This window comes from Nesoenas mayeri (genome assembly GCF_963082525.1).
Source record: "Nesoenas mayeri genome assembly, chromosome: 2".
NCBI lineage: Eukaryota > Metazoa > Chordata > Aves > Columbiformes > Columbidae > Nesoenas > Nesoenas mayeri.
In genome coordinates this window covers 133,970,184-133,994,671 of record NC_137543.1, presented here as the reverse complement: position 1 = coordinate 133,994,671, position 24,488 = coordinate 133,970,184, and the positions used below count along the sequence as shown (strand labels likewise).

General features: G+C 35.0%; 1 protein-coding gene across 3 annotated transcripts in view; it reads right to left on the bottom strand.

Annotated features, from left to right (window-relative positions):
* The window catches only part of DGKB (diacylglycerol kinase beta), a gene marked incomplete at both ends in the record, with an annotated part of 317,768 nt that overhangs the window by 130,338 nt on the left and 162,942 nt on the right, over positions 1-24,488 (bottom strand). For all 3 annotated transcript variants that reach the window (XM_080340721.1, XM_080340722.1, XM_080340723.1), the window contains one exon: positions 5,382-5,446. In XM_080340721.1, the coding sequence (XP_080196847.1) occupies positions 5,382-5,446 (65 nt within the window). The remainder of the gene's footprint in view (positions 1-5,381; positions 5,447-24,488) is intronic.

Sequence of the window (24,488 nt, the reverse complement as noted above, 5' to 3'; positions counted from 1 at the left end):
GATTTTCACCCTTTAACATGGCTATATATTTTACTTGACAATTTCTTAAGCAACTCTTTCTTTAACAACTGGCTATCATTACATTTCTTTAAAACACAACTTTCCTTAAAGAAAATAATATTCACATACCTTGTCAATATTAATAGTACATATTTCAGTTATTTGTTTGTTTTCAAAAGAGCAGAAGGGCAGATGTTTAACAAAACCACCTTCCAATGGAAGCGCCAAATAAACAGAGAGCCCTTACTATTACAACACTACAAAAACTGACCCTATTTCAGCTCTGCAGTAGTGAATTTGATAGCTGAGGACCCTGAAAATATAAACATATATTCAGTGCTCTGCTGAGAGTTTGATACAGTGTAAAGCTTTCAGAGATGTATTTTGAAATCACAGGGGATGCTCAGGACTTAGTGACATCTACTTAAAATGTAATTCATACAGCACACTGCCTCTGGTCCTCATGAGTCTGAACATAAGGTTCCCCAAGCACAGCAGCCTCCCATATTGCCACTGCAGAGTAATGTTTAAGAGAGTAAGAAGTCTCTCAAACAGAGAGCCTTAGCCCATTAACACTTTCTAGAGAAATGACAAAAATAGAAAACCTCGAATCAGAGAGAGGTGCAGATATTGCAGACAGAGACTGCTGTCATTTTGCTCTGCAACAGACATAGATAGGCTGATTCAGCATTATATACTCCAACTATCTTATTTTGTCCTGGCTCAGTAAACTCTCGTGCACATTATACTTCAGGCATTTTTTCTAAAGATGAGCTATTACATGTTTCAAGTCTGACAAAAGCACATGCTGTTTTTTTTTTTTTTTCTTTCTGTCTATACCCATTATAACCAAGAGTTGGGCAGAGAAGGTTGTCTAACTACAAGCGATCTCTTGCTCGTGTGGAAATACTGCATGGTCTATCATAAAAATTTTCACCTTGCATTCGTTCTTCTGATGACTACAGTTGCAGGAATACTGCCTGAGTTCTGAGGTATCATGCCCTGGACTCTTATCCTTTCATGAAAAGAAACCTGTGGGTTCAATGGGACAGGTAACAGATCTCTGCAATCTGGTCTCTCTGTGGGGCCAGTCTCTTTTTTTTTAATTGCTTTCAGCTCAGTCACAACCAGGAAGAAAGAAGAGGTTGAAGAAAAGAGACCGAAAATTCTGCAATTCAAGTTTGGAATTTTGTGCTGATGTTTATTACATTCCCTGCAAATATGCTGTTGTGATTCAACCCAAGAGACTCCATTACTTAAACTGAACTTGATAAAGATTCATTAGTCTGTCATTTCTCCCACCTTTTCTTTCTGAGGCCTTTCCAGATTAAACAAGTGTCACATAGCATGGAGATCAAAATGAAAGCGTAACCTCCTTCCCTCATATTCATTAAAAGAATACTTATTCTCCTGGAGACTACTTGCATGAAGTATATCAGTACTTTCTGTTACTTACATATTTCCTTGGAGATTAAGTGCAAGTTGAGAGGGAATCTCAAAAGTACTTGGTCAAGAACATGATACAAATAGAGGTATTATGAATAGGAACTTTTTCTGCTTTAAAATTTCTTCTTCATAAAAGATGAAAATTGATTGATGACTGAAAAACTCAAAGATGATGTACTAAGAGTGTGAATGGAATGCATAAGTCCTACTTTAGTTTATTCAGACTAAGATACGTATTTTATACTACAGGGTGTCAGAGAGTCAAATTAGCATGCCTAATTTAACTGTGTATTATTTTAGAATAGTTAGTATCAACTTGAATTATTTTTTTGTTGAATGTATTCTTAATTTCACTGTGTATATTCCAGTCACATAACTCTACATCTGTTATTCCCAGCATCAAGTCTATGATGTTTACACAGATCTCCCCGCAGGCCATTTTGGCCTAACGGAATTGTTATTTCAACAGTATGCCCTAGTTTAATGATACTGTTACTTGAAATTCTGTCTTTTGCAAGTTTTCTCCCCTCTGGGGTTAACGAGCCCTTCCATACTGAAATCAGAAAATCTGATCCTACTCTTAAGCTAAGAAGTGAACTCTGCATTCTCAACATAGGGTTCTCAGCATGTCAGACTGTAGAGTGGGTAATGTGACAGCTGAAATGCTGGGTTTTATGAACACATTTAGATCTTAATGCAAAGCAAGTACTGTTTTCTGATAATGTGTGCTAGTGATCATAAGGTATGATTACTTAAAATGGTATATTCGGATTCATTCTTTTGACAGAGGTGGGGATGCTACTGTCTTCTCACTTCCATTCTTTTCTATTTGACCATCATCAGAAGAAAAATTCTTCTCCTGCAGATCCATTTTTAGGAACAAGTAATGAATATTTTTTCAAACACTGTTAGACATTTATGCTGAGTCTTATTTGGAAAACAATATGGAGTCATTTCATATTGCAGCTTACAAGTATAATATTTTCAAGTGATTAAGGCAAGTACTAAGCATTTTTCAGTGAAGTTTAAGCTTCTGCCCACAAAAGACCCTTTTAACAAAGGGACTTGATTTCAGTTTCACGAGAAATTAAAACAAACAGGTGCTTCACTGAAAAGAAATGTCACAAGGTAGCTCCTAAGTCACGTGGTGATTTAAGAAAGAACAGATAATGTGGATTTTAATTCACGAGTATTTACACATACTTAATCTTAGATTTTCCAAAGACGTAAATGTCGAAGTATCTCTAGGCAGTTTAGAAATGCACACCTTAATGTATTTCTTTCTATTTGTAATAAGTCAGTAATACTAAGTCTTTGTGTCCAAAGTATATGAAGACTGCACAGTTTCAAAATGTGCCAGAGTTCCTAAAAATTAAGTCACTGGCTTCCAGAGGATTCTACAATATTGGGCAGTAGTCATTAAGAAGTCCTTCTAAGCCTTGTAGTATGTTCTCATCTTCATTTTGAGAAGGTAAACAAGCACAGCAAGATCCTGCTTCCACAGATAAGTATGTGTCAGGAATTCCCCTGTTGGTATGCTCTATTTACAAAAAAAACCTGGGATCAGCACCTCAAGGAATGTCCTTAGGAATTTGAGGATCATTACCAGGATTTAAAGCAAAAGATTCTCCAGCCCCAAACTTAACCTAACTTAGTTCACTGAAACAAATACAACACCCTTGGGTTTCAGAACATCTCTGCATACAGTATAAACTCAAAAGTTTCCTTGCTGAAGCGAAACTTTTACATGTTTGTTTTCAGGGTAGAGCCTCAGTGCAAGGATCTGCTTTACAAAACTGAATGATAGCTGTGGGAGCTCAAAACCTTGGAAAATCAGGTAAGCGAAAACTAACATAAACTCACAAAATAATTAATTTTTTAAAATCACTAGAGATATTCACGTGACAATTTAGGATTTTCAAATGAGTAATGTCAGGTTTTCAAATGTGTAAGTACTACTAACTATGGAGCCCACTATGCATCTGACTTAAGTTGGACTTGCTGATCCTAAATCATTTAGATATTGCACAGAAAATTCCCATTCTGGTGAATTAAGTCTTGTGGTTTAGCAGACATCTAAAAAAGGGTTTTGTTTTTCACACACTGAAGGAAAATGCTGCTGAAACATATTATGGAGTGTTGCCACATGCAAATAACTGTTAATGGAATAAACTATTTGTGAACTAACATAATTTGGAAAATTCTATTCAACAGAAATAGAAATCCAAATTTTTTTTTCTCACTACACCTGAAGAAACATTTTAAAACATCAGTCTCTATTGTAATACTCTGCTTAAGTCTTTACATTCTTTTTTACAAATGCATAGTCTTTCAATACCCAGAGACTCAAGTTCTTTCAATATCAGAGCACCAAAGCATGCAGGGACTGGAACTATATATTTTTGTAATTAATTTCCTTAAGATAATGTTAGAAACATCAGGTTCCTTAAAATATAGATGACTTTCAAGGTGAGTCTGCTATCAGATGTTATTAATGGCATATGATTTATTGTGACATGAAATCTGGTCTGAAACTCAAGTTATTAGCTGAGCTTTTTATAAATTATAATTGCCAACTGCTGAAAATATGCAAAAAGACCACTGATAAACTAGCTTCATCTTCAGGGCCTAGAATATCTGCATTTGCTAAATGTCCAATATCTCTAGTCCTGCTGAATGAGTATAATACATTAGGATGAGCAGATCAGGCTTGAGTTCAAATCTTTTCATAGTATAATTCTTTCAGAATGAGAAGCACTGGAGGTAGGAACAGGAGGTCAGACAAAATAAATGTTTACTGTGGAACTTAAAAAGAAATACAATTGGGTTCATAACATGTCATTGCACAGATGCTAAACAGATTGAGTATTGAAGAAAAAAGCACCCATCTCTGACTGTTAAATGTAAAATTCATACTTTCAACATGAAAACAGTAATAAGTTAGGTAACATTCAAACATATTCAAACATCATTCTGTACAGCTCTAAGATGACAGTACAAACAGCATATTTTATCATCCTAAGGTGTATGAAGGTTTACATCTACACAAGACTTTGCAGGTTGCTCCCATGGAAAACTCAAGAAAGTGTATGGACAGGCTCACTATGACAAAACATTTGTGTTAAAAATTATTTCTAGATATTCCTTGTTTATTCCCAGTAACTTCATATCTTACTTTCCTCTCCCCATGTGCCTTTAAATGTTCATTAAAGTTTCTGAAATGTCGCTTTTCCCCATCACAACTTATAATGCTAAATTACCAAAATAAGAAGAGACAAACATAAGCATTGCATTATGAATATTATCTACTCAACACACCAGATATTGAAAGAAAGTGAATTTACAGTGCATCTTGTAACACATTTTTAATCTCCAGAAAAGCTCCAAGATAACACTGCAAATTCAAAAAGCAACACAAGGAACGGATGCAAAGTCTCATTCCTGAATTTTTTACATGTTCAAAGTTGTTTAATGATAAAAGCATTTATGTGTAAAATGGCATTCACTTGCCCTTACTAAGAGTATATATGGAAGAGCCCCCTGTCAATGTACCAGTGTGCGTGTGGGAATGAAACATAAGGATCACCATCTGCAGCTGTCTAATAAGTGTTCTTCAGTGCCTAATGGCAAAGTGTCAATTCAGGGATCCTCACATACCACAATGCATCATCTTGTCCATGCTAGTCTTACAAGTCAAACATTTCGCATGTGAGAACAGTTTATTTATAATGCTATTCATTTTAGCTGAAATACCAGATATAAAACAGTTACACTACAAGGAGTCTGGAAGCATATACTTAATATAAAATGCAACAATTTCCTCTCTTTTATAAGAATCAATATTTTAAAGGATATGTAAAATTTAACCCCTCACAGAACATACCTTAATTACATTGAAAGAATCCTTTCATATGCAAATATTTTTAGATTCTTACCTACTGTTGAACTTCTCTGGATGTTTTTCTCTCATGATATGGAATCTGTGGGCAATGGAAGCATCCTAACAGGAAAAAGAAAACCACAAATCTATCATGACAAGAAAATTGCAAAACAGAAGACCAAAATTGTAAACAAGGCGTATCATTTATAAGGTACTTTGTGAACTGTCATTTTCAACAAGAACAATAGTCATCACTTAGAAAGCTTACAGGTACATTGTTCCAAGCACGGAATATATCTGAACTTAATAATTTATTACACTTGTTACAGTCTCTATTATTCCTTTTTACAAATCTGACATGATAGTTATGTTTACTCAAAGTGTCTTCAATTTCTGTTCAGCAAATATCCAGATCCAGTGAAGGTTTACAATAAGACCATCCATATGGTTCTTTTTTGTTGGAATATGAAATAAAGCGAAATCTCTTCCTTTAGTAAAGCTGAGTGACAGAGTCAGTTGTGTTATATACCTTAATATTTGCATATGGCCATTCAATAGCTTTCTCTAAAATCTGGTAGAAAATGGAAATCAATGCCAGGAGATGCCCCATTTGCATTTGTCAGGGTGTGAAAACATGTGGAGGAAAAAATGGATTTTTAACACAAAAAAGATACTTATTAATTAAATGAAATACATTTTACCAAAATATTTAAAAATGTAGCAAACTATGCTAATAACACATTTAAATAATGTATATGTGAATGGAAATAGTTGTATGAAACGCTTATATGTGTATAACATTTCAAAAATAATGAAACCATTGTGATGATGGGAGTTTCTGAAAATAGAATATTTGGAACTGAGCTGCTAGAATCAGTTTTTACAGCACTTTTGTATCTCCTTTGCAGGTATGAAAACAATGTTTTCCTCATTCCAAACCATGTAATATTTATTTCACACACTAATCATTAAAAATTTACAAACTGGGAATTAGGAAAGTAAGTTTTTTTAACCTTTTAATGTATGTATTAAATGATATGTGAAAGTATGAAATCTACCAGCTCTTCAGTCTTGCAGAAGATAGTAAAGACAGAGAAATCCATTTGGATCATATTTTATAGTTATGTCTTAAAATGCTGCATATATAAAAAGATACATATAAGAATATTAGTTCAGTTAGCTGGAAATTGAAATGAATTCCAGTTTCCATTTAAATAGAGATTGACAAAACTTAAAAAAACCAAAAAAAACTATCACGTATAAGAAAAAAAAACATTATTTACCAACCTAAAAGATTATGGAAATATAAAAAGTAAGAATTTTCAGGAGTATCACATTCAGTATAAAGTCTATATCTAGCAACGTTTTAACTGATTTTCAAAAAATGAGATTAGCATTTGGGGAAAAACCTAGGTAAAATACTTAAATTTTACCTTCTTGCTGATTCCAAACATTAAAATACTTTGTTTAAAATAGTTTTTATTTAAACCAATCAGTGTTAATATAAATCTCAAATAAGCTAGTGAGTATTCACTGCAGATGTATAGGTACCAAATAACATCACACATGGCTCCAACTCTTTGTAACTAAAATAGGTTTTTAAATAGTTTCTTAAACAGGGCATGCTCTAGAGAACAGGCTGGTCCAACCTTCAGGTTTGATTTACAAACTCAAGGGTACTTCGAAAAAAAAATATATCAACTTCAATGTAATGTCAAAGTTTAAATTGTTCAGACAGATTGATAACATTTAAATAAACTTTTAAGATAACAAATAAAAAAGTAATAAATAAGTCACTAGATTTTACACACACTGTACCTACACAATGATGTAGCAGAGTATAGAATTTTTAGGGAAAACTTGTGAACACTGATCAAATAAAATATTAATGGTATTGCTTAATGTACTGACTCAACTGAAATACTTCATTCATGATCTCATTTTGCAGGTTCTAAAGAAGTATATAGCTTGTTGCTTTACACACATCAAAATATTATTTCTTTATTTTCCTACTACATTTAAGAATGGAATTGTCATTAACATTTCACTATTCTACAAGGAAATGACAGCAAAACCCCTTACTGAGTGAACTGGTGTTAGTCATAAAATGCCCTGTTCCTCTGTCCTGTCATCCAAACTGTCACCTGAAAATATCAGTGCTATATTCTCCAACTGCACTCATAATTACTTTAAATCTATTTTTATGTGCAATGCAATTTTATAAGGCAAATATCCACAAGTATCCAGGTGATCCCACAGCTCTTGGAGAAGGATGAAATAAAGCTGACAGTAAACCCCGAGACATCACACTTCTAAACAAAGCCCACCAGCTGAACTAAAATAATAACTCTGTTAACTTTAGAAAGACGCATCATTCATACTTTATCCCAACATTAGATGTGCCAACATTAGAAAAGTATATTTGTTAGCCATTTCTGTATGAAAAAGAAGTAAAAGGGCTACTGTTGTGGATAACTTTTTTTTTTCCTACACACTGAAGCAAAAGCAAAAGAGAGACCTAAGAAAATGAATAAAGGAGTAGTAGGGTATTTGACAGAAACTAAGAAACACTAATCAAGGACTAACTGTCTAATGAATGAAATGAAAAGGCTAATGTGCTTACACATGCATAACAAATGCAAGGCACAAACAAGCTAAGGATCAATGCCTGCTGCAGATGGCAAACAGGCAGTTGTTTTCATGCAAGGTTGATTTGATCAAAATTTTCCCCTGCCTGAACATTTTCTGACTCCAAACCAGATCAACTAACTTAATGAGCTGAGAGGTAAAAAAAAAAAAAAAGTAATATACAAAGCTAATTTTGACAGCCACTACACAAGACAAGCACATGTCAGACCATTTCATACAAAAATTGTTGAAAGGTTATTTTTATTAATGGAAACTGTAAACAGAGTAGAAACTACACACAGATAAACTAGAAAGTAGGGGAGCTGCAGAGGTTTTCTTCAGTTTATAATGCCCAGCTGCTGTTTTGAACCTTTAATTGTATTCAATGCACAGAGTCCTTAGATCCTCTAGCACAGGGACCTCTTTGCAACCATAACTCCACACTACAGGAAAATCTGAAAGCACCCCATAACCAGCCTATACCAGTTGCACGTTAGCAAAATAATCTTTTGCTTTAGGGGAAAAAAAGAAAGACTACACTGAGTTCTGTCTCCTAAGAGCTACAGGAATTACCAGATGCCAACCTTGAATCTTGAGGAACAACTACGAAAAGTTTTGGATTACTGGATGAGGAGAAAAAAGGGTCATTCATTGTGAGCTGCTTCGGCTGTGTTTGAAATAGGATTCATTTTAGCAGACTTCATTCAGATATTTCAAAAAGAGGCATTTAGCCTGACCTATTTAGAGTATACAACTGTTGTTGGACCAGTGGAGAATGAATTTCTGTGTCACAAACTATGTTAAAATCACCTAATTAACTAGACTGAGAAACAGAGCAATAACCACATGCATGGTAAGTTGAATATTGTTTGCATATTGTTGCTTTAATATGCCGACCTTTCCTGGTACCTGATATTGTGGATGGCCAGTAAAAGATGAGAAATTATTTTTGCAATTGATAATAAAACTGATGTAAAACAGAAAACCCAGAAGTCAGTAAAGCAAGCTCACATGCTTCATGGTATTACCTAGCAAGGTAAGAAGTCAGTGGGCTTTTTTTAGAAAGGTCATTTGAAAGTCAGATACTGGTCTATAATTAGTATCACCTGTGGGCATTATTTATTCATTTTTATTAATAAATTGATAGGTAGGCTAGTCTGAAATACAATTTTCCAGCAGTACTATACCTGAATCTAAATAGTTTCTATTTTTAAAAGTCACAGCATAAATTCACACAAACATGCCTAAAAATCACAGGAGCTTTATTATTAATAATAATCTGAGGAAATACAATGCTGTCAGGCTTGTTGCAAGGTGAAAGGAGGAGGAAGGTCTTACAGGATCACTGTAATATGAAAGTAGCACATTTCACTACAGCTGTGCTTCAGTCACAAAGCTCATTTTATACCTAAAGCACTGTAATATTTTTCACCAAATAATCCAAGAATGGAGATTTTTTTCAGGAACACTTTTGCATCAGAATCAATACTAGTGCATGAAGTAATGCTGAATACAGAGCATTTAAGAACAGAAGTAAGTAACTATTATAATTAGACAATTTAGTTTTCAGTATTTGACTACTTGAGTTCTGTGCTACTGTTCTAAAAGACTTCATTTCTTGTTTTAAGATATACAGATTTTTAGTCATGTACATGTCATATGCAATAGATAACAACAGCCCAGATGATCATAACTTCTCTGAACTTCCATTTCATAATATCACCAATCTAATCTGGTAAAAAATACCACCCCTTGTTCTCTTTCATATGCCTCTCTAGTTCAGATGGTTTCTAATCACTACTGTAGCATTTTGAAAGTAGAACTGAAAGAATGGGTATTTGAAGAACAAAAGACACAGTTTATCCCAGTTTAAATTCTACAAAATTGTGAACAGACTCTAAAAATGTACCTCTATATCTCCCAAATATTCAAGCTGGACATATGTGTAATGAACATGAAGACATATACTCATATATACACCCTTAATTTTAACCTATTAAGAGTCTGAAGTAGCTGGACTATCCTTCTTATATCTCACTCAGGTTTGTTTTAAATCCTGACAGTGAAGATAAGATAGAGAACAGACAGAGCATATCTGAATCCACTCCTAGGAAATGGAAAAAATATTTTAATTGAACTAGGACATTTCTCAAAGTGACCTGCCAAGAAGAAAAGAAGCTTAAGTTGCTACACCTCTTTAATACCTTATGATTGACTTACACACATATATATTCATCTTTTTAATGGGTATTAGCATTACCGGAAAGCAATCTGAAGCAGTCTTTTCAGAGGAGTAACCTTATACATTGTGAATAACCTTATAGAAAGATTAATGCATTTAATAAATGTCTATCTATAAGCTTGCTGTGATTAAAATTTCCATTAAATAATAATTTTTTTGCTGGTGAACAAACAAATGACCAATACACATCTTCTTTGGATATAAATGGCCTGATTATTTTTTTTTCTAAGATGATGCTTTAATTAAGGCCTAATGGATCCACAAGGCTAGGAGGCTTAAGGGATAATTCAGCAACCTGTAATCTTTGGATCAGACTGCAAATCTAACCTGAATCACCAGTTAGATCACATTGGTTATTAATGTGGAATAGTACAGATGTACAAAAAATATAATTGAAAATAAATTAAGAAAAGTTTGCAGTAGTGGCTTAAGACTAAATATTATTTTTTGATAAACCAACCTTCTTATGCTTATGCATTCCGCTTTCTGCCCACATACACAAAAAGCAAAAGCCATAGATCCATCCTTTGTTTTCAACACTTCCCACGCCATAATAATCAGCAGTCTCAGAAAAGCAAATGACCTGGCTAGTACTGAACCATTCAATTATCCATGTCTAGAAAAAGATACCCAAGAAGCTTCAGGTCCTGCCTTGTTTGAATCAAGCTGTCATTTCATATTTGACTCCCAGGTACTTTTGATTAAATTAAGTGTGTTAACTGGAGAGATAGAGAGATCTTCCAAAAAATTCATTAATACATTGGTTTTTGGTGAAACACTGGTTACTGTAATTGTCTTAGTTTTCACTGATATTATGAGACAGTACATCTGAGAAAGGTGAGAGTATGAGAAGGTCAGCGTAAGAAGAGATCTCAAGCCCTTTTTGATACAGTTCCAGTAAAAGATAATTCACTTTCCTAAGAGAAAAAATCAGAAAACTGTGTTTCTGGCTTTCCGAGAAAAACATATAAACTGTCAAGATAATGCTATCCGTTTTGTCAGTGATATTCTTGACAGTCAGCCCCTGTTGGTCACGTTTAAATACATTTCATCTGTACATGTAATACTAAGTCAAGTGACAGTTCATGTTTTAAGTACTCATTCAAATAGGTAATATCTCTAAAGCCAAGATGACACATCAGTAACTGCAGCATTTATAAATGATAGGCAAAAGACAAGAGGATGGTATATCTAGAAATTGTAATAAAATGTTTGGAAGAGGCCTTCAAATGTAAGCATATTCTCTCTCCCTTTTCATTTGAAGTCAGATCTCTGTTGAGCTTCTGACACTATATATAAATAATTTGGTACTAGAAATTTTTCACACAAAGTGGAATCTATTTTGCAGGAAAAGATGTGTTTGTGGACAAAAAAACCCAAACAACATCTATGTTCTGCCTATGCATAACTCTATAACATACAGCTAGCGGACATATACAACAAATTGACTTGTCAGAATTTACTATCGATCAGTTCATAAGGTGATCACGTCCCAGCTGTGTAGGGCACAGTCCAGGGTCCAGTCCTGTAAGACAAGTCTTTGCACCAGTATTTCAAGGACCTTCTTTGAGAAGCTATTTTGGTTTTCAGAAACTGACACTAAATCTCTAGTATTTAGATTTTAAGGCACTAATCAAATTAAAGGGCCATCAAAGAAGACTGGGAGATAAGGCAGTTTGGTCATTATCAGGCTAGATGACTAAAACACATACTGTGCCCGTGCTTCAATAAAACGTAGAGGACACATACCCTGTAAGATGAGCTCTGCTGAGGACACACTGTGTTACTGAGCACGTCCTCCTTTCTTTATATTTGGTCACCCTATATTTACTGTAACTAGAGAAGAGTTCTTCTAGATCCATGCTGAGTGTTTATGTGGTCACTAAAAAGAAAAGACGAAAAGTGATCACATGGCAATTAGCCAATACAGCCATATAGAGGGTGTATTAAATATCTTGTATATTAAAAAGATCTCTGTGGTAAACCTTTAAACGCATTTCTGATAACTGCTGATGAAGAACTATGTTGGAACTGTCCAAATTATTCTGCAGAATGAATTTGAGCATAACACAATCAAGGACACAGCTCAGACTGAAAGTCAATATAAGCAATGCAATACAATACAATTGGCTGTTACGTTAGCTGTTCTTCAGAAACCCACAGCAACGGCTTACAGATATCTTCAGTAAAAAACACAGAAGAAAGTTCACACTAAGAGCCTGTCTAGCTTGAAATGAATGCCTAGACTTTCACGTGCAGCACTTATCCAGTTCTGAGGAAAGAGGAGTAATTCTGCCCCCAAAACAATTTCTAAGCATTTTTTTGGTGCAATAATTATTGTTGTCACACTAAAAACCTAACATAAAGAGTAAGTCGTATTTGGGGTAAGGAATAATTGCCTGTGCACAGTCTTGAAAAATTAAACTCAACTTACTTAGGGTTTTCAAACATGGTCCTTTTAAAACCCCAAAACTTCTCAGCATAAACCCACACACAAAACCAAACCAAAACAAACAACAATAAAAACACACACAAAAAAACCCCTCAGGGGCTAAACTGGCAGGATGAACTCTCTCTTCTCCCAGCATGCTCAACAGCAAGAATAAAGCTCTTTGGAAAGATTTTTCCAAAAGGCCTATTGACAAGTTTCTGTTCTGAATCATTGTTTGTAAACATTTTGTTAGTAATCACACAAGAAGCTGAGTGCATCTAGCTTCTTAACTTTATGAAGCTATGCCTGAAATGGAACAGTCTGAGCCGTCTTCTTGAAACCTTCACTGGGGTTCAAGCCAAATCTTGTCTCACCACTCATTTTATATGCTCATTTGCTTGATAGGGATCAAATAATAAATGTTCACCTGACTTCTCCTTAGCAACTTCCCATAACTTGCTAGTCAAAGCCTTGGCAACAGAGCCTTATAATTGTAATACATATTTATGTATTCATAGCAGATATTTATTTTTATAAGAAGTATGCAAACCACTGAAACATCTCCCATTGATTTACAGTCTGAAAGAATATTTTTCTCTTAATTGAAAAAGGTCACTGTTTTCCTCACTCATTATGTTTTCAATTTGAAATTTAAATTTTTGCATTAGAATATCATTTATTATCTTCCCTATTGCACAAACATTAATTTATAAAAAACCAAAAAACAACATACTCATAAGTTAGGGGTAGATGTTAGATTATTTAGCTGCAGATGTTCTCTCTCCGTTGACTCATGACAAACTTTTAAGATCCCCTCTCTCACATCTTTTATATAGCCTCTTTTCTCCTTCTTATAGGTCTAAAAACCACTTTCTTGACTTTTGCTCCATATCTGCACTTGTTCTTGTGTTGCATTGATCAAAATGTTTTCCGAATCCTTTTATTTTGTTTTCTTATTTTTATCTTCACCTGTGCTATTCCAAACTATGGAGATATACAGCTATCAGACAGGTTTTCTTCATTTCCTCATGAGTCAGACTTTCAGTTTAAAGTAGTTTTAATTTGTGTCACACTTATTACTTGGAAAGATTTCAGGACTGCCCTGTTCACCTGTTCTAATTGCATTATCATTGGCATTCTTAATTTTCTCCATTTTATTTGTGGTCAATGAGCCAAACTTCTGGTTTGGTTTGGTTTTGGTTTTTCCTAAAAAATGATAGTTAACTTGTACTATTTAACAAGCAGCTTTATCTTTATCACTAACACCAATTCTCTCCCTTTCAGTAATTTCTTCCAGAATCTTGTTCTTCCCTCTCTGACACCATATTCCAGGAGCAGTGTCAGTACCCTTTTCTTCTTTTCCACCTCTCATTTTTTTCCCTGAGCTGATAAATTCACCACAGCTTGTCTGCCCTGCAGGAGAAGAGCCCCTGCAAATGCCATTGGCCTACATATTACTACAGAGTATCTCAAGCGATTAAGTGATGAGTTCAGAGAGTCTATGGATGACTAAGATATTTATTTATTGTATTCATCATAAGCGTCACGTCTAAGAAAACATCCTCCTCAGACTTACTCTTTCCACCATCTCCAAATCTACCTCGGTTATAAAGCTAGACATACACGTGTGATATCCACCTACCAACAATGTACCGACCTAGAGGCCTTTGTTACTTAGGATTTCACTCCCCCTCCACTCAAAAAATAGGTTCATTTGACACTGCTTACATGATTACTATATTCATTTTCCTTCTTGCTTTTCCTGCTTAGTTTTTTCTTTATATATTTTACTTCTGTAGCCTGCTATTTAAAGACTTGCTGCAAAATACCTGGAACTGCAGAACAAGCACTATTTTCTCTCATAGAATTCAATCAAGACTGATTAGGCTCACATACCCTTGGCCCTGAAGCACAGTTAACTCAAGCATAGTCTTTTTTTCTTTTTCTTTTTTTTTAAGTTATGGCTCTCAACAATTTTATGTTGCCAATCTTTCATGCAGTCTTAATCTTACCTATACCATAAGCTTCCTGTTAAGGGATCAGCTGCATAATACTCCAATTTGGAAAGAAAATCAAGTCCTTACTCCAAATGCCTCATGAAACTTCTAAGTGACTATATATCAGGGCCATATATATGAGGGCAAACTGCTTTGTCCACACTTTGAGTAGGTGATGGTTGCAAAGACTTTTTGTCCTTTGGCCTTCAATTTTTATCATCATCTAGTGGTTAGTCTTGGCTTGCTGTCCTGGCAAAGTGTATAAGCTTCCTAATTCCCACATGGGTTTCTATGGAGGTTTCTTCAAGCTTGCTTAGTCCTTTCTCCTCCACTGATCTAGGCCACATTGTTACACCTGTAAGCACTTGGGATCCAGTTCAGACCTTAAGGATCTGTCAAAGTATGACACAGCTGTGGGAAGGTGACAACAGCAACTGTAGAGAATGTTTGTAGGCCCTGGGTAATGTTGTCTTTGTGAAGGAAGAGTGAGAGGTATCCCACTCTTTTCAGTTGTGTAAGCATGTTAAATATATGTACAGCCTTTAAGGGCTTTCAAGTTCTGATAAAGTAGCAGAAGACTCTAATGGAAGTACCTACACATGGCTTGGTACTCCTTAGTGCTCGCTGCTAATGTAAAAGAGCCAGATTGTCTTACAGCAGCGTGAGGTCATAGGAAAAATGACAGAAGAGTTTTGCATTAAATGGAGAAAAATCTATCTAACAGGTAGCTTGAAAATAACTGGAAAACTGAGAAGACTCCAAGAATTAAGCAACCTCACAGCAAAATAACAAATTTGGTTCTTGATGTGGTCAGAAATCCTGGTAACTGCACTAAAGTCCATTATTATGATTTCACACACACAGAATTTTGAACCCAAGAAATCAAAATATCCAAATTGTTTTCAAAGTGCTAACTGATCCTTCAGAGATGGCTAAAGGAACGTTTTGGTTGCCTTTCACATGACATAGATCCAAGTTTGCAGAAGACTGGTGAAAAAGTCTAGAGAAATGCATGATGAGTAGAACTTAGAAATTCCTTAAATTTTCTCCCCCAAAAAATTCCCCTCCCAATTGTGCACTTGCATAATGCTTTTTGCTTAACCATCTGGACAGGCTCAGTGCGTCACCGTTGTTTAGCAACTTCTGGCTTTCATGGTATCTTTGAATATATTATACCAGTATCCTATTCTCAGCCTCAAATTGTTTGGGAGGATTCTATATCTGCATAAAACCTCCTTGCATAAGTCCCATTTACTCAGGATTTCCAACACAGACAAGGTTTTCAAGCAGGCTAAGTTGTTTTCACTAAGCACTGGGGTATAATTACCCAAATTAATTAACTAGTTTACAGAGTTATTCCCCAAACTATCAGCTTAGGGTGCAGTAAGCTGTAGTGCAGAGGCAGGAACAAGCAGAATAAGAAAATAAATTATTTAGTTTTGTTTTGTTTGTTTTTTCTCTGAAGCCAGTATCCGTTAAAATAATGCTCTTAGTTTGAAATAAACCATAGAATATTGTTCTGGTTTAAGCCCAGATGGCAACTAAGCACCATGCAGCCACTTGCTTAACCCCTGCTCCCTAAAGTGAGATGTGGAACAAGAATGGAGGGGAAAAAAAAAAAAAAAAAAAAAAAAAGTAAAACCAGTGAGTTAAGATAAAGACAGTTTAAAAGGACAGGAAAGGAAGACAAAATAATGATAATAATAATGCTAAAAGAATATGGAAAACGAGTGGTGTACAATGCAATTGCTCACCACCCACTGACTGATGCCTAGCCTGTCTCTGAGCAGTGATCACAGTCCCTTGGCTAACTTTTCCCTAGTTTATATACTGATCATGACATCATATGGTATGGAATATCACTCCGGCCAGTTTAGGTCAGCTGTCCTGGCTTGTGCCCCCTCCCAGCTTCTTGTGCACCTCTTCACTGGCAGAGCATGGGAAGCTGAAAAGTCCTTGGCTTAGTAGAAACACTGCCTAACAATCACTAAAACATCAATGTGTTATCAATATTATTCTCATACTAAATCCAAAACACAGCACTATACCAGCTACTAGGAAGATAATTAACTCTATCCCAGCTGAAACCAGGACAAATTTGCAGCCACATATATACAAGACATATTGTAAGTATGCTGGAACGACAAACTATGCTTTTCTATTTGCACGGTCAAAGTCAGATCCAAAAAATTTCACTACAAACAAATTGAATGGGACAGTTTCTCTGAAATCCAGCCCAGTTAGATATAAGCATATTTTACAGACAGAGAACCACACTGATTTTTTGATAAAAATAACTCTATTTGCTTCATGAGCCAGAAGTCCTAAATAAATCTTTGGTCTATATGAAAGCACACTCGAGTCACCCTTCAACTTTCAACTTAAAAACCAACCATCCAGTAGGCTGAAAGCTGCTCCTAGTTTTTTAAAAATTTGCAAATGAAAAAGCACCTGTTTGCAAAGTGCTGCTTTGATCAGCTACTTAAATAATGTAACCAATACAAATGACAAACTACTATTCCCAAATTTGCTGCACAGTAAGAAGACACTTGTCTTCCCAACGTTTGTAATAAGTTATCCTTGTAATTACAGCGAAGACAAATGTAGTTAATATTAACTTTTACTTGAGCATAAATATCACATCCATATAACATCAGAAGTTATCTAGGAGTAAGAATGTTTTAATGGTTATAACTTTTGTATAATAATAGCATTAAAAAGGGCAATGTAAATCAGTTAAGTCCTACACTTACTAGTGTTTTAATTTTGCTAATGAACAATCAAAAACTACAAAACTAAATGCAATTTAAAAATCAGTGCAAATGAAATGTTTCCAAACTTTTGGAATTTAATTTTTCTTTTAGTTTCAGCCATGTACATTGTATTCAAAGCTATTTCTTATCCAGATGCATAAAATATACTATTGAGACACGCCTTTAAGGACAACTTGGAGCATAAAAGATATTTCGTTCTGACAAAATCAAAGTTGCAGGTCGAGCTGCCATGACTTTTCAAAGAAATGAATCCACATCAACATTCCCCAAAAAGGCATTTCATAATGCCCTTCATTTATACATTATGTGTGACAAAAACACTGTTTCTGGGATAAGAAGCATTTTTTGCCCTTAGTTTTCTTTCAGTAAAAATACTTACATTGTTTAAAATTACTAAAGTATCATCTACAGCAATTTCACTGTTATTGCACAAATTGTAAATTATGCTTTCTGAATTATGGATGGAATTTTTAAAAGGCTTCCATTTTTATAGTCTTCTGAAAGGACAATGAAATCTATAAAAAACCAAGATTACAATTTCAGCATTTAAAATCTACACAAAGTAATTCAAACAAATGTTATGACATTTAAGATAATGAAACCCTTCATTTATGCCAATGTGTCCTACTTCACATATAAGGAGTCAGAACAGATGTCCAAATACTGTAATGCCAGAAGAAAGTTAGGGCATATCTTGATTAATACTCTCAGAGCAGTCCATGGTGTCTCTTTAAAACTGGCATGCGTTACTTCAAAACATCTATTCAAAATCCATTCTAGGAAACACAGCTAGACAAAGTGTTCCCAAGACAAAAGGAAAACAATAAAGCTCTGTATAACCCTTTTAGCAATGTAAGCTGCATATTATCGACAGACCATTCATTGCAATCAACAAATGATTAATTGCAAATTTGTTGCTAAATTGACCACGAAAAAGACAAGCTTCAGGGTACTGTTAAAGAGGAAAAACTTATGTTAAAAATGATTGGAGACTTTTTGTAGTGAATTAATTCTAATCAATATTCTTGTTGACTACACTGTGGAATAATGACTTCCTTAAATAGCGTATGTACCCATTATTGTAGACATTCAAATTAATATTTAACCTAATGCTTTGCTTTTTTTTTTTTCCTCCTTTTGAAACAGTATTTTTCTTATTTCACCTTTAATAACTACTGTCTACTATCAACTGCAACATAAACCAGATTTTTGTAATGTCAAATATCAATCATCTTTGGAGGCATAATAAACAAGTAAGAAAAATTTCTAATACAAAAGTCATGATGTCTGTTTAGAATATTTACATGAAAGGCTTTTTTTTTAATTACTCTTGGCATGGATGAAATATGAGATGCCTTTAAGCATATCTACCTTATAAATTTCTGACAACCCTGCAATCTTTCAGCTTTGTGCAAAAGTGGGATTTCAAATTTTTCTGGCTGTGCCATTTTCCTCCTACTCTAGACACAGTTACATAACTTAAAGTTAACCTTTTAATGACATAGATGATTTAATTCCTGTGAAGGTCAATGTACTACTGCAAAACTGATCAGGTTTGTTGGTGCATGGTCTTTTTGTTTGTTTATTTGTTTGGTTTTGGCATGTTAAAGTTATCTTGAAAAGTGCTTTGCTTCTTGCATTTGATCAAGAGCTTGGTTCTCAACTTTTGTTCAAGAAGAACATTCTCATTATTTTACAAACACTGCTATTTATAAAGAAATCATTTAATGATTCAAGTATATTCACAGCTAAGGCCCAACTTATGATTTGGACTATGAATGCTTATGTTTAAAATTTTCTCATTAATTAAAACTTTTTAGGAAGCAAATTTCTCATTAATGTGGCGCAGACTAAACTGCAGAGCTGAACTATTTTTATTCTTTTACATTTTTTCATTGTACCATTACAGAAGCATTTTGTTAAGAGAATCTATTGAATAGCTTATACATGGGTTGTTTTATTTTGGTGGGAAAGAAGAATACATTTTTTTTTACAGGCACTATTTTTCTTCTACTTCACAACTACTCCTGCAAAATATATTAAAAACCAAACCAAGTCAAACAAAAAAAACACAGTAACAAATTTGAAAATATTCAAGTTTGTCTGATTCCAAAGCCAACAATAAAACTATCTAAACACTAGAGAAAGACAAGCTGAAGACACAGCTCAGAGCCAAAAGTGAAGCTGTTGCCAAACTGACACAAGTTTTTAAATATCTATGCAGGGCAAATTTTGACCTCATTAGGATTTCCACTTTAAAGATCTGTGAAATATTGTTTTCTTTGAGGAACTTAGATTATATAAAACATCCACAATACCTAGCTTTCAGATGCTTAGCCCAAGAGTAGAACCCAATCCCCAGAACTATACCCAAACCTCTATTTAATCAGGTACTTCAAAAGTTGACCCAAAATACAGTACATTTTATAGGTCAAATATATTTGGCCATACCACCGTGTCCTCTTCACTGGAGCCTTCAGCAAAGTTCCTCCACTCACTCAGTATCCAGAGACCTGCAAAGAGGTACTAATGTCTATTCTTTAAAAGAGCTTAGCAGAGTTTATAAAATAACTCCATCTAGTCTAGTCTCTTGTTTCCTTTTGGAGTTAAAAGGGCATTCTTCAGGCAAAATTTAGAAAGGCAAGCACAAAGTGATACTTACTCGGAATACTCAGCCTCCAAAAATTTTTTGGCTCAGACACTGGACTGACGGAAACGTCCTTAATTTCAACAAAATGGGATGAGTAGAGTAGAGTAGAGTAGAGTAGAGTAGAGTAGAGTAGAGTAGAGTAGAGTAGAGTAGAGTAGAGTAGAGTAGAGTAGCATGGGATAGGATAGAATAATAGTTGGACGGGACCTACAACAATCATCTAGTCCAACTGCCTGACCATTTCAGGGCTAACCAAAAGTTAAAGCATGCTATTATGGACACTGCCCAAACACCTCTTAAACACTGACATGCTTGGGGAATTGACCAACACTCTAGGAAGTCTCTTCCAGTGTTTGATCACCCTCTGGGTAAAGAAATGCTTCCTAATGTCCAGTCTAAACCTCTCCCAGTGCAGCTTTGAACCATCACCACACATCCTGTCACCGGATACCATGGAGAAGAGCTCAACAGCTCCCTCCCCGTATCTTCCTCCATAGGAAGATGTAGAGAGTAATGAGTCACTTTGCAGCCTCCTTTTCTCCAAACTAAAAATACCAAGTGTCCTTAACCACTCCTAGGAAATTCTTTCCAGCCCTTTCACCAGTTCTGTTGCCCTTCTCTAGATGCATTCAAGTACCTTAACATTCCTCTTAAATCATGGGGCTCAGAACTGCACACAGTACTCAAGGTGTGCCTGAGTCTGCACCAACACTAAGAACAGCTCTCCTGGGTCTTCCCTCATGCCCTTCCTGTAAATCGGAATTTGCTTCCCTTGTGCGTGTTTGGGGTTTTTTTTGTTCGTTTGTGGTTTTGTTGTTGTTTGTTTTGTTTTTTGGACAGAGGATTATCATATGCTATTATGTACAAACCAGAGCTAAGGCCTCTGCATTCACTCTGTACCATTCTACACTTTAAAAATACCCATGTGCACAGGTAGAAATGTTTCTCAGGGGTATTGTCTCTAGCAGTCAAATACTATTCATTACAACAGTTATAGCTTGTTCTTTTTCACAGTTCTTTTCCATGAAAACAGTAAAATACACTAATAATGTATTCTCAAAAAATTAATACAAAACACAATAAAATGTTGGTTTTTTAACTAAGAAATTAGGAATTATAGGATAGGGCTGTGTTTGTAAACCAACAGTACAAATGTTCTGCCTAGTTGTCATTAAATGAAGAGAGATTAACAGCTATAACATGGCACAAAAAATAAAACATCCATATGACAAAGTAGCCTCCATTTCGTATAATAATGATTTTAAACTTAGACTTTAAACTACATCTTCGTTAAGAATCTTTCTTATAGTTTTCTTTTAAAAAGGAGTCCTTTGTAATTTCGATACGTAAACCAAAAAACTGACATGCTATGTGAATTGAGTAGCCTCTTTGGATTCCAGCTGGCTTGGCTGTCTGCCTTTCTAATGGTAATGAAGTCACACAGCTGCTAGGGACAATCAGCTGGAGTTCAGATCATCACCAGCTAAATGGATATCCAGTGACTGGCTTCTTATCAGGACTCATTAAAGTTCAGTGTTAACAAACTGTGGGGTTACATAGGTTTACATGGTTACAGCAAAGTGCCTTTTAAAAATGAACTTATTGGAGCTGAAAAAAATCTCCCTTTTTTCTGTCTATAAATGTTACTTTGTCCTGGTCAACTCAAGAAATGCCCAATCATACTCCCAGTGAAGTGAAAGGGAAATTCCCATTCATTTGCATGGAAGTAAAACAAATCAGTTCCCAATGTTTCAGGGATTTTTGAAGAATACAGCTATTCAGATTACTTCAGAATGCCTCAGCTAAAGGGTCACTAAGTATTCAGCCATGTCCAATTTTCAGCTTAGAATGCAGTGCACACTAGACCTGTGAGAATTTACCAGTGTTTACTTTGCCCATCAAATTGCTAGTATGCTTATGTCACATAAAATGGTGAGGTTTCTCCACTTCCACAAGAAGACAATTTTATATCATGAAAATACAAGTAAATGTAAAATATTATTTTTTTAGTCTAACAGGACTATGCAAGCTTCAGTGTAAACGCAACAGATTTCAGTATTAACTGTCTTCCTTATAGATAAATGCAACGTACAAAATGTGTCAATTTTTACAAAATCAGAACTAGTATATTTTTCATCTCTATGGTTTTTGTCATTTATTTTACTGAACAAAAATTGAATTATCAAATCTTACTGGAACACGGAACATGCAATGGTGCTTGCTTGAGATACTCAAATGTGATTAAAGGTTGTATCAGCCTAGTACGAATGTGCAGTGACAGACCTCATGAAGCATTCTCCACATTCTTCAGAACTGATACAGTCCTTAGACAAAATTTCAGCTGTTACAAGTAATGGAACCAAATGGTTTCAATCATGAAAATAAGCAGCAACTGCTCTACTAGTGAAGAGTTCAGTGAGAAACAACAGCAGTAAAACAACTGAGCCTCTTTTAAATTAAGGAGAATTTTCTTTACAGATATTCAGTTGGCCAGGATTTTGGTCATCAGCTTTATGAGTCACCTCACAACACAAAAGCTGAACAATGTACAATTTATAACAGACTTAAAAGGACCTTATAGTCCTTATATATAAGGACTTCATCTTATCTTTATCTGCTCAAATTACACACAAACTACATCTTGCCCCTCAAGAAGTTCTTACTTTTGATCTCTCTACTTTCCTTTTTAAGGCTCTTTCCCATTGGGTTTCCTCTAAGAATCAAAAGCTAGTCAGTATTACTTATGTGAAACTCAGAGGAAGGGCTTTGGCAACACCACCAGATTATAATCAGCAAAATATCATACCTCCCACTAACCAATATATGGAAACTCACCCACATAAATTATATCATCCTGATTCAACTAAGCATGCTCAAACTGAGCAATGACATTCATGCACAGGGAGAAGTTCAGAGAAGGAAAATAACAATACTCCTACAGTTAATTACACTCAAAGAGAAACAGGAAAATAATTCCTTTAGACTTGCACATACTCTGAATTCTACATTGTAGCTCTTGCTAGTAACAAAAATATTATTTGAGTTTTGATTGTGAAATAATTTTAATGGCTATGAAAACTGGCAAGGTGACAGCATTTTCTACATAAAATCCTATATTTATCCACTGAGCTTATGTTTCCTTGCCAATATCCTTTGGCTTTTACCTACGGGAGCTACTTCTGCTGGCAAGCAATAAGTTCACTTCCATGGTTCACAGTTGAGGCTGTCAACAAATGTGCCAACTGAATGACATGGATATCTACTCAATAGAGAAGACTCAGCAAAATTATTCTATAGGTTGTACAAATGTCACTTGGTGATAACTTTTGGTTACTGTATACCTCAGCTGAATTTAAATAACTGATCTAGGAAGGAAAAGTTCTGTAACCCATCAGATGTCTCAGAAACTTATCCCAGAAAACAATCAATCAGCCACATTTAGAAACTGTCAGTTGACCTGTTTTTGTCCACTAGTAAGCACACAATTTATTATAATTTACAACTCCAGCTAAAAAGTCTTATCAGTCAAATATTCCTAGTAACTTCTTTGAACTTTTGATTAGCTTTTACCAACTTAAAAGGAACAAGTACTTTTCATATGAAAAATAGTAGAAATAGTTTAAACTCAAATTACATCTACTTTGTTTTCCTCTCTTCGGGTTTAGAAAAAATAGCTTCAGGAGCAAAAGAGAGGATGAGCACATGATCTTTTTCTGTTTCAAATCACTGCAGCATACAGGTATGTCTACAGGATATAACAAAGCGTTAAAGTGGTGTCCAAAAGAGAGACTTTGTACAAAATAGGAGCCACTTGCAGTGTTTTGCAGTGTAACCATCTAGAGCAATTGCTCTTGGCACAGGTTTAGCCAATTTGTGAACAGGCAAAATGCCATCTGAACAGATGGCATGAGGTACACAGCCAAATAGCCATGTATGTGCATCGGCTGTGGGTAGTAATGGCATGATTCTCAGCCATGAAGGTCTACAGTTGTCCATCCTGATCTTACAAGCTCATGTTTATAGAGAATTGTCATCAATAATATAGCTTTGTACTAAATTATCTTTCAAATAAAAAAAGTTCCTGGGGCTGAGAATGGCAGATAGTTGAGTTTCAAAAGAATTCTTGTATTAATTTATTACTTCATTTAAAATAATAGTAATAATAATAATAAAAATAATTTTTTAAAAAGGTACAGTTATGGAAAGAGGTCCTGGGTTCCCAAACTCATTCTACTTGTTGCTTGCTGCTGTGGTAACACTCTGCAGCCAAAGAGCTTGATTTGAAGTGCAGAAAATTAGCCTTTGGGTAAAGGAATGCCTGTGCTGCAAAACTGCACATTGTGCAAATATCCTCCTCTTTCTTCTTGTTCCCAAATTATTCAACTGTTCCCATGAAATAAAAGAACAAAATGTTCTTCTGCTCTGGAGCTTCACAGGAAT